Source organism: Eurypyga helias, unplaced genomic scaffold, assembly GCF_000690775.1.
Source record: "Eurypyga helias isolate BGI_N326 unplaced genomic scaffold, ASM69077v1 scaffold3327, whole genome shotgun sequence".
Taxonomy (NCBI): domain Eukaryota; kingdom Metazoa; phylum Chordata; class Aves; order Eurypygiformes; family Eurypygidae; genus Eurypyga; species Eurypyga helias.
In genome coordinates, this window is record NW_010262141.1 from 37,556 (window position 1) to 48,739 (window position 11,184).

At 52.3% G+C, this 11,184-nt stretch overlaps 1 protein-coding gene across 1 annotated transcript in view; it reads left to right on the plus strand.

Annotated features, from left to right (window-relative positions):
* Positions 1–9,736, plus strand: part of NCKIPSD (NCK interacting protein with SH3 domain) — a gene marked incomplete at its 5' end in the record, with an annotated part of 34,074 nt that extends 24,338 nt beyond the window's left edge. The window contains 5 exons of the mRNA XM_010155590.1: positions 3,979–4,059; positions 5,319–5,447; positions 7,257–7,349; positions 8,813–8,985; positions 9,533–9,736. Coding sequence (XP_010153892.1) covers positions 3,979–4,059; positions 5,319–5,447; positions 7,257–7,349; positions 8,813–8,985; positions 9,533–9,736 — 680 coding nt within the window. The remainder of the gene's footprint in view (positions 1–3,978; positions 4,060–5,318; positions 5,448–7,256; positions 7,350–8,812; positions 8,986–9,532) is intronic.
* Between the last annotated feature and the right edge of the window lie 1,448 nt (positions 9,737–11,184).

Here is an 11,184-nt window from a genome sequence, read left to right on the forward strand (position 1 = left end):
GGCTGCTCTACGTGCCCAGTGCGCTGGGGAGAATGGTGTCTGTTTTTAAAGTTGTTCAGGTTATTACAGCTGTAATAACTGGAGAAACGCACAGAAGGGGATGTTTCAGTCCAGTGGTGCAAGGCCCTCTAGCTCCTGAATGTGCCATTAATGATCTGCATCACTTCTTGTAGATGTCTTAAAGCACATTTTGAGCTGTTCCAGTTCTGTTTCCTGATGCTGACAAAAGACACCTGCAGATCTCAAGGAAGATCTCTGCAGCTTGCAGACAGTTTTTGTCAGCACTCTATGCCAGATCTTTGTGGTGTTTCCTGCTGGTCAATGAGAAGTGTGCTGGTTAAAGGAAAGGACCTTCTCTCCACCACTGTACCAAGGGAGATGGTAGTGCAGTTAAGAGTTGTGATCCTGGTCCTCTGCAGGATAGTGCTACAGCCCTGCTTCCCCCAGCTCTGTGCTTCCCATACCTACTCTTTGCCCCCATGTTCCTTCTACTTCATGCTCCTGCTCCCTTTTGTTAGGATGACCTGTCCCTGCTATAACAGGAATGTCCTTCCTGCCCTTTGAGCGCCGTTTGCTCAATAGCTCAGTGGTGTGGTCAGATCTTCACGTGGTGCTTCTGGGTGAAGCAGGCCTATCTCCCAGCAAGGATTAGCTCTGCTTTGGGTACCTAAAAAGCATCGCGTTGGAAGCGGGTGAAAGTGGCTCTGCTACATCCTCTGAACGGCAGCTCTGCAGCATCCCTTCTCTCCCGTGCTTTGTCTCCAGGTGAGGAGGTTTTTCCCTCCTTGCTGTAACACGCAGGCAGTGCAGTTGAAGGGTGAAAACCTGCTCTTCCCTTGATGACAGATTGCTCTTGGTTACGGGAGCTTCCCAAATCTGTGTCCTGATCCCATGCTGCCTTCCTTGTGCTCAGGTTGTGGCGGGTGCTTCCGCAGATGTCACCTGCGTAGCATCCAGTCCCCTCGGCCTTTGCAGCGGGGCTGCAGAGAAGTCACCGTCCTTACCCCAAACGTGTCTGTCCTTCAGAGGGGTTTCAGGGCATGAGTAGTTCCCTCCTGCCGTTCTGGTGCTTCCGTATCCTGCCAGCAAACGGCAAGCGGTACCTTGCGTGAAAATGTGACCTTGAATCCTGGAATGACTGGAGCTTATTTTAGTACTGGAAACTGGGGAATAGCAGCTGATCCGTGACATACCATGGAATAGCTAATCCCTTCTGTGGATGGCAGGGGCCAGAGCAATCGGTGCCAGCACTGAACAACTGGGGAGCACTGAACTGGCTGCGGCAGCTCTGTGGGATCCCTCCTGGCTTGTTACTGAAGAGCAGCCGAGGCGGAAGCTCTGTGTGTGGATGCTGGGCGCCTTTGATGAGAAGGCGCTTTACCCTGGGGCTGATGCAGGCGTGTTGGCTGCTGGCCAGTTCTTCTGCCAGATGCTTGGGTCTTATTGCTTCTGGACAGCCACTTCCCTCTGCTGTGGCTGGCCTGCACATCTATCAGTGTTAGGAGAGCTTATAATAAGCCACAGCGAGGCAGAATTAGACAGAACAATTCCAAAGAAAACAGACGGGGATAATCCACCCTGTAATCGTGACTTTCTCCCTCGTTGCAGCTTCGTGTGCATGCAAGTCAGCTGTCGGACCCTTTTCACTTGAGTTGCAGACAGTTCTGTCTGCTCCCGGTGCCCAGATTTTGCACTGCTGTGTTCAGAGGTTGGAAGCAAGGTCTTTGAAGGCCTCTGAGAAATCCCTGTCACACACAATAGCAGCTTTCTTACCAGTACCTCAGCAGGCTTCGGAAATGCGGGCTGTGAGCGAACAGCCGTGAGTCTCCTGTCCTTCACGGCCACTTGAGTGATGCTCATCACTCTGTCGAGCCCCCTCTGCTTCAGGAGGGTTGTATTAATGCTGTTTGCTTTCTTGCAGCCACTGGTGCTGCTCTGGAAGGAAAAAAACAAGCTGTGCTTTGACTGGCAGTTACGCTGCCCTTCAGCTTGGTGAGTCTTGGCTGAGTTTTGCTGGGACACTCCAAAAACTTGTAGAGTCTGTGCTGAGCGAGTGCACTGGGCTAGCCTGGATTTGCCCCGAGTTCAGCTTTCTGAACTGATTTAAGCGTCCTTAGGCAAACAGGACAAGATTTGCTGCCTAGCAGTGGAGTCTGCTGTCAGCCGAGATGAATGGACATCAGTTCATGGCAGATGGGCCAAGGACGTGTAAGACTACCCTTCCCCCTCCTCTCTCTAATCTCTTACTCCGTATTTGCTACAACTGCATGTTACTCACTGGCTTCTGGTTCTCAGGCCGTTATTTCATTGTTCCTGATGTGATGAGAGAAGATGTTTTGTTCACGAAAGTCTTACTAGGAACATGGGCACAGCAGGTCCCTGTGTCTACCCGCTGCAGCGTCCTGCCTCTCGTCCCCAGGTCCTGAAGCCGTGGAGGAAAGAATGAAGAAATCACATGGTGAACAGTTTGTCAGATTCTGTTACAGTGAGCTTTGGCATCACTGGCACCCTACAGCGGAGAGCTTCTTATATAAGTATGAATTATGTCTAAGTCCTTGAATATCCTCCCTCTCTGTCTACCAAGAGTAAACAGCAGTTTCCAGCTTTCCTTTGCTGCCACATGGTCTAGGGTGCTCTCCTACAAACTCTTCATCTTGTTAATGCAGTACTATCTATGATTAAGCCCAAAATGCTCTGTTTTTACTCAAAGGACTTGCTGTTTGAAAACTGGGGCATCTTGTGCAGCTCTGACAAAGTCTGCGTGCTCTTTGTTCGTAGAGGCTTTGCTCCCGGAGCTGACTCTCCAGGGGCACGGGGCCGGAATCATTGGCATTTTCCCTCCTGTGCTAACAGTAACTTTGAGAGCTGCCAACGTTGCGAGTCCTTTGGCCAAGTCCAGGAGTGTGCGGTGACAGTGAAGGCATCAGCCTGTGCAGGTGCTCAGAAATGCATCGGTTTGTGCGGAGAGAAATGTCTGAAGGGGTTGGAGGGGGAACTGGAGCCAGCGTGTATTGTCCAGGGAAGCATTACTCTTGGGAGAAGCATTGTACATGGAAGGGACTTTCTCCTCTAATGAAAAGTAGTTTTGGTCAGTTTTTTATAAATACACCCTCAGGTTTTTTGTATCAAGTGCCCCCAGGCTCTTCCCGGCAGATGTAGCTGAACTGTATTTAACCAGACTGCGGGGTAACCTACTTAGTAAAAATAATACTCCTTTTCCTATCATTTTCAGACTTGCTGAACTGGACAGAGGCTACATTTTATTATGCCATAAATCCTATTCCATTACTTTTTGTGTGTGTGTCTGCTTCTGCAAATATCTGCTGAGCTGTATCCATTAATTAAAATTCAGGAAGGGCGCTGGCTGTGGTTCTGTGGAGTATTCACATAGAGCTGCTGCCAGCGAAAACTGGGCTTGCAGGCTGCGGGATGCGCTGGCCCCCGGCGAGGGGGGCAGATGCACAGCCCGAGTCGGGAGCAGTGATCTGGTCTCCCCAGGGACCTTTTACACCTCGGGCAGAGCTGAGGTAGCGCAAGCAGAGCGGTGCAGAGATGGTAACAAGCATGTAGCTGTCCGGGGGAGGTGTTGGCTGGAAGAGGCGCTATTTCAAGGTGGACAGATGGATGCTTTTTCTGGGTTCAGTAATTACACAACTATGGGATGTGTCCTGGGACTGTGCAGGGGAGGTTTTTCATTATTCAGATCAAGTTTGCCCAGATCCTCTTGAGTGAAGGGGGTGGGAAAAATTGAGACTTCTTGTTGTGGTTATTTTTAAATTGCTTTGGAAACGCATGGCACAGAAGGTGTGTGGTGTGCTTAAACAGGGGGAAAAACACCCTTATAGCTCAGTAAATACAGGAACGAGGAGCAATCTAATCAGTGTTAAATGTCTATTAAACATGTGACCTCCCAGCTGCTGCTAGGGAACAGTGTTTCGCATCCTCCGAAGAACTAATGGCAGGACCTTTGCCTTGCAGATCATCAGAAGATGTGTTACTCTGCGCTGGTGCTGGCCATGATGTTCTCCATGGGGGAGCCCCTGCCGTACCATCACTATGGTAAGAGCCGCTCACGCTTGCAGCGTGGTAGGACCGCTGAGCTGGTGGTGGGACCTCTGGGGCCTGCTGGCAGGCACAGGGGAGGTGAGGACAGCGAGGGCAAAGCGCAGCATGAGCAGCACAAGAGTCTGCTCTTTATCAGTAGAGCCTGGCTGCTGAAACACAGGGCTGAGCTGCCAGATTTCCGGAGAGCAGACAAATCTGCGTTGGAGCAGCGGAGGACTGATGCCGTGCTGCAGAAGAGGTGGATTTGCCCATCACTGTGACTAAGCGTCGGCTTGTTTTACCTCTGCCCTGCTTGAAAGCACGCGCCTCTTGCTTGCCTCGGAGACGTTCCGTCTGCTGGTGAGGCTGGGAGCCCAGATCGCTCCGTGGACGCCCACTAAGCTGTCAGCTGCATAATGGGGCCCCTTCCTGCTCTCCCTTCTAACGGATGGTGCAGCCATGTGTATTTCAAGCTCTTGGAGAGGGTGGAGGTATTGCAGTCAATGGGGATGTGCAAATGTGCCAGACCTGCCTGTTTTATCCGTTGTCTTTCCATTCCAGCCTTCAGCCAGAAGGCACTGCCTGCCTGCTGCTTCCCCTGGCCATGTTCTGTTCCCTGTATTTGGGAAGCTCTGGGCTCTGTTTTCCTAGAAATGCAGTAGAGATTGTTATAAGCATCTTCTCAGCAGCTTCACCTTAACACTGGTAAACACATACATGATTTGAGCTGGTGCAGTAGAGGCTGTGGAATGAGCCTCCACACCTCCTGTGTAACCTCCTCATGTAACTCTGGCAATTATTTCCTGCAGGTGGACTTATTTGCATGAGCTCCTGAGCTTTCCTAATAGCTAAATGGAAAAATGGGTTATTACTAATGATCTGGATGATTACTTTTTTTAACTAGATGGACTAAACCAGTGGTCAAGAATACAAATCTCATCCTACCTGAAGCCTTCATTGGCAGCAGTGGTGCTGGAACAACAGCTACAGCACGATTTGGTGTTTTATTTACTCCAAAAAAATTGCCAATGAGGGTCCAACTTTCAGCGTTCCCCTGCACTGTGAATAGTTCTCTGAGCCACTTGTCTCTCGCACAAAGACACTTCAGTGGTCTGCCTGTTCCACTTGCAGGGTTGTTAATTCCCTGGAAGCTGGTACTGGCACTCCACTAATGGTTTTTAAGCGTAAAAGCACGGGGAAGTGGTTTGGCTTGGCACAAGTTGCTTGGCTTTATTTTCACTGTGCTGTAAATGCCTCTCTTCCTCCTTGTGCAGAACATCTCAACTCTCAGTTTGTGCAGTTCCTGCTGGATGTGATTGAGGACGGGCTGCCCTCGGACACCACCGACCAGCTGCCTGACCTATTTGTCAATGTCCTTCTGGCCTTCAACCTCCACATTCCAGGTTGGTTTGGTGCTGCTCTACCTTGGCAGGATTTCAGTGGTCTGGAGCAGTGAGGCTGGGAGAATCTCACCGGGAATTCGTGGTGCTGTGATAACCTCTCCAGCTCCCCTAGCCTCTGGGAACACACTGTGTTTAGTTATTGTGCAAAACCCTAAAGGAAAAAGCAGTTTGAGAGCCTGTGTCCAGCCAACTGACCCTCTGGGGCACAGGAGCTCCGGGAAGCCCAGCGGATTTCTGTCTGTACTCCCACACTGCTTGGATCATAGCAGTGGCTGGGCTGCCCTTGCAGAACGTGAGCGGGGTTAGCTCGTAGGCATAGCTGCTTTGGGACAGAAAGCGCTTCCGCGGGCATTTCTCTGTACCAGTCCAGGAAGTTCTCTGCCGGTCTTGACAAACCACTTGCTTACCCGCCTGCCCCTCCTGAAGCCTGTTCAGTGCCCGTGGGTTTGGGCCGTTCAGTGTTGGCCTGAGGTGTGCTCTGCCCTGAGTGCCCGTGTGCTCTGCCCTCCCTTCCCTGCTGAGCTCCACGAGAACAGACAGGTTCTCCCTGGAGAAGGGCGCTTGCCCTCTCGCTGCCGGCGAGTTTTTGAAGCCTGTTGTTGGGAGATTAGAGAGTCGTTCCAGATCCTGCTAAGAGAGGCCACTCCTTACCGCAAAACCTCCTGTTGCTCCAGTTGTCTTTAGTTAATTGCTTCCTCTTGTTCACCTTCATGGCTTTATCCTTGGCTATGTGGAGAGAGGGGAAGATAAAGCAGCAAGGACGTGTCCAGTAGTTTACCTGTTATTTTGAGTTGTGCTTCATTAAAAATTTATGTGAAAGTTTCTAATTTCATGTGAAAGTTGATTGCCCAGAGGCTGATTAAGGACGGTCTCTGCTGCTTTCATTCATTACCCCTTAACAGTTACCCATATACTTCCTGGCTGCAGTAATTAGGCAGTAAAGCGTGACAGGCAGTGTTTCTGGGGTATTATTGCCCACCTGGGGTGTAGCCAAGAGCAGTGACTTGTTCTCTGATGCTAAGAACATGATGTTCAGGTTGCTTATTAGCGGATTGGATTTTTATTCGTCTGCAAGATTCATCTATCGTACAGTTCAGTGGTGCAGCATTAGTCCAAAAACTCTTCTAAAAACATATTATATTGATGCTTTTCAGTGTGAAAGATCCTAAAGCACTTTGCAGCCTGTGGAACATTACAGGGTCGCCAGCCCTGTGCCACAGAAATAGCCACACGGCGCTGTTTGGGCGCCTCTGAGCGTGCACAGGTGCATAACGTCTGCTGGGATGAACATATTTTAGTGACAAGAAATGAGCCCCCAAGCAGCCAGGGAACATTTCCTACAAGTCTTCAGCACCTCCCTTTGCACAGCCCCGTGCCAAGCGCTGGGAAGGAGGACTTTTCCCTTCTGGCGTGCTTCTGGGATGTGGCCATCCTTTCTTACGAGAAGCAGTGAATTCCAGCAGGGCACTGCTGATACTCCCAGAGAGTGGAGCCCTTGGCTTCACAGGTTGTGAGCAGGGGCAATGTTTCAAGGTGTTTTGCAGTCCTTGGCTGGCTGGACTGAGCCACGTGTGAATCAGATGCACGTCGGAAGGAGAGAGTCCCAAGTGTTCCATGCGTTGTTTCCAGATTGATTTCACCTTCCCTTTCCCTGCCCACCTACTCTGCGGGGCTGAAACTTTTCACAGCCTTGATAGTGTGGTTCCCAGAGCACTGATGCGAAACAGGAGCCCTCCACTATTTTTTTTTTTTTTTATTACTGTGGTCTTCAGGAAACAAGGGGATGTGCTGAACAGGTTTCTTCCTCAGTTCCAGAGCACAGTGTGATCATGACTACAATAAGCAAGCACTCGAATGTCAAGACTTTCACTGAAAAGCTGCTGCTGCTGCTGAACAGGGGAGGTGAGTGTTTTTGTGGCACTGTTTCATGCCTGGCAGGGGGTGCAGTTAATGGGGACTCCAGGAGACAAGCCCGCTGCTCGTTAAGGGGTGGGATGTGTCAGGGTGGCAGGTAGCGGAGAAGCTGTCGGCTCAGGCAGGACGTGCCGCTTCCCGGTGAGTTTGTGAGGCTGACAGGCTGCGTTGCCGAGGCTGGAGCTGCACAAAGAACAAAGTGATGCTGATGGCATCTAGAAAGAGAGGAGAGGCCGCTGGGCTGGTGTTTCTGTGCAAACTGCTCTCCTTGTACTTCTGGCAAGCTCTTGTCCAGGAGGAAAGCTGGTCCTGGGTCGCTTTTGTCCTTGGACAGGGCTCCACCAGCACTGACACATGAGCTTCAGCCCATGCTGGCGATCCTCTGTCCTGGGAACGGCTCCAGAGGAAGGTCTTACCTTCCGAAACGCTGCTTAGAGTGGAACTTCCCATTTGGGAATCACCGGCAGAGGGTTCGCTTTGTGCCCGCTCCAGGCGTAGAGCGAAACGCGCAGCACGTGTGGAGCTGTTGCCAAGCAGATTGCCGGGAAGCTGGCGATCTCCACGGGAGAGCAGTGCCAGGTATTTCTGCCTGCGCCGCGCCACTATTGTGCTTTCTAATACCTTCTGGAGCACGGGGGCCTTGTCGCCCGAGATTCATTGTGTTGATTTGCGGGTAAATTACTCAGCCTGTGATGCTTGTAGCTCATCTTACTCTGGCTTTAGGGTTTTTGGGTGTTGCAAATCACTGTCTCCACACTATGTCAGCTTGAGGGCTGCCGGCATCTCAGTGCTCTTCCGTCTGGCCTCCTCCCAAATCCTTTGTTTAGCCCTTTCCCTGCCAGATTCCCTGCAGGGATCACCTTACTGTGAGAGGCTGAGCCATAATCTAATGAAGATGCTTCTCTTGTGCCCGCCTTCCTGACAACTACTGGGGAGGGGGCTGCAGTGTCCCAGAGCCCTTCCTGGGGTCTGCAGGGACAAGTTTTGGAAGAGAACAGTATGTGGTAGCTTATTTAAACTTGGAGGTGTTTCTTTTCCTGCTTGGGGATGGTGCTAGCTTGGTCTTCGTGGTGGAGGCTCATTTCTGGTACAGGCTCTGCTGGGGTTTTCAGAGGGGTCATTGGACCAGACTTAATAAACAGTGGAGAAAATGAGTGGTGTCTGTTGAGCAAAAAGGGGAGGCACTGAGAGGAGATGTGCTAATGAGCTCTCACCTGGGTTGGTAGGTAAAACGTAAACGATGATTAATGCTAATGAGTTTGGTCTAGGCTGGTACCCTGCAGATGTGCCATCCCGACTACCATAGACGCTAGCCACAGGCAGGGAGTGGCTGGCCAGGGCCAGGGGCAGCCTCCTCCCCAAAGCCTCCAGGGCTTAACAAAGGCATGTGCACTGAGGGAGGGGGCCACGGGGGAGCGTGTGGCTTAGCACAGTCTCTCTGCCTCCCCCAGATGATCCAGTTTGTATCTTCAAGCATCAGCCTCAGCCACCGCACTCAGTGCTGAAGTTTCTGCAGGACATCTTTGCCAGCAAGGACACGGCCAGCATCTTCTACCACACAGACATGATGGTGCTGATAGACATCCTGGTGCGGCAGATCGCCGATCTCTCCCCGGGAGACAAGGTGCTGACGGTATCCCATAGGCACTGGAGAAGGGAGCACAGTCCCAAAGTAGCAGTGTCCCGCTGGTCCTCTGTGGGACCTGCTGTGCTGTGGAGTCCTGGGGTGGGCACGACATTTCTGGGTGCTCAAATCAATCTTGGAGGCTGAGGAGGAATGGGGGGATTTATCCTGCCTGGCACAAAGCAGTAGAAAGGTGTGTTTGAAGAAAGATCTGCCAGGCTTCTGGTGGTCTGCACCCCTCTGTCCAGGGACCTTTGGGAACAGGGACCCTGTGAGCAGCAGAAGTGTGAGGAATCTCTCTGTTTTGGTATTGCAAGCAGCAGATGATGTCTGGGAGTGGGGGAAGAGCAGCACTGTGGGAAAAGCAGGGTTTTCCATTGCTACTAATGAGCCTTAAGGAAAAGCAGGTGCCTCTGGAGTTGCTCTCTGGCTGCTGGTGCAGCAGCAGCTGTTCCCCTGCTCATGCTGTAATGGAGGCTGGCACGCTTGTTTGTCTCACTCTGCATCTTTCATTGTGCTCTGTTTTGTCTCCCCTCCCTCTCGGCAGCTGAGGATGGAGTATCTCTCTCTGATGCACGCCATCATCCGCTCCACGCCCTATCTGCAGCACCAGCACCGCCTCTCCGACCTGCAGGGCATCTTGCAGCGCATCCTGGGGGAGGAGGAGGAGGGACAGCAGTGCCAGATGGACAAACTGATCATCCTGGAGATTTATAAGGAGTTCCCAGAAATCTCTCCCGGTACCAGCTAACCGCCCCTCAGCTTGGACTGGAGTTTGAACCACTTGGATCAACGACGTCTCTTGTTGACACTTTCTCCCCTTTCCCTCCCAGTACGGCTCATACCTTATATCCCTCCGTGCGGGGCCTGGAGGCCGGGACGGCATTCACCGGTCCTTTAGAAATGTCAGCGGCAGGAAGGGCGTGGGGTGTCCCCGGGGCCTGGTGCCCGGGGGAGATCGGAGCGGGGTGGGTGCTGTCGTGTGGTTTGCCCGCGAGACTCGGGCAGGGAGGTGTTTAGGCAGCAGGAAGGGCAGAGAGCTTGCGAGGGACTCCGCAGCCGGGGTGGGGGGTGTGGAGCTGCGCTGATGTCCCGAGGTCCCGAAGAGAAAGGCCTTAGAGTATCACTACTTTTCCATGTGCATCTCTCCCTGCAGTGACCAAGTGGAGTCCGCTGGCGCTTGGAAGAAGCTTTTGTAACATCTGTTTTGTTTTCTGCTGCTAGTGCCAATGTGCTGCGGCCCTGCCAAGGGGAGGTAGCTCGCTTGCTGTCTAACGCCGCATCTAGTGAGCCTTTCGCTCCCCCCCGGCCCTCAGCTTTGCCTCTGGGTAGCAGCCCACCCAGGGTCGTAGAGGTCTTACCCCAGCAGCTGCTTTTTTCAACCTGCTTTCTATAGTGACGTTTAAATCTGAATTTCTTGCACACCGTGGCAGCCTAGAAGTAACGACCATGCGGGTGACGCTGCCCTTGGAAGCTGGGACGCAGCGCAAAGACGCATCCTGCCAAGGGAAAGCCGCCGCTTGCCACCTCTCCCGCAGCGTTGCCCGGAGCGGAGGGGCGGCGCGCGGGCAGGCGCGCTCTGTTCGTGAAGCGTGTGGATTTCTTGCCTTCAGCTTCGTAGTGGCTCTGCCTCGCCGCCCTCCCGCTCCACGTGGCAGCGCGAGCCTGGTGTCCAGTAGCTGTTTGTGACTATGCACGAGTGTGGGGAACCCTTATTTATATTTTCCTGTAGGTTTCTAGCGAACGGGACTAACCTGTTTCCCTGTTACAGACAGTCACACACGTTAACGTGGGTCTCTTAGATATTCGTGTGCGCAATCTGGTCACTCCCTGTCCCCAGCTCTTCCTTCGCAGTATCCCCTGTAGGAGCTATTGGAAAGTGGAACTGGAAATACTAGGCACTGTGTCTTTTTATTTAGTTTGAGGCGATGGCACGAGCTCCGCTCTGCAGGCCCGGTCTCGGGGCGGTGATGCTCGGGAATGGAGGGGGTTGGCCTGGCCTCCTGAAGTCAGCCTGGGGATGCCCAAGCTTAATAACCACCCTCGTAGAGAAACCTATTTTTTTTTTCCCCTGTAAAAATGTATGAATGTCAAAAGGGATCCTGTATTTTCTTAAACACTAAGTGTAACACGCAGAGGAATAAAAATGTCTTAAACTGTACCGCTGTGGGCGTAACCCTGCCCTGTCCTGTCGTGGCG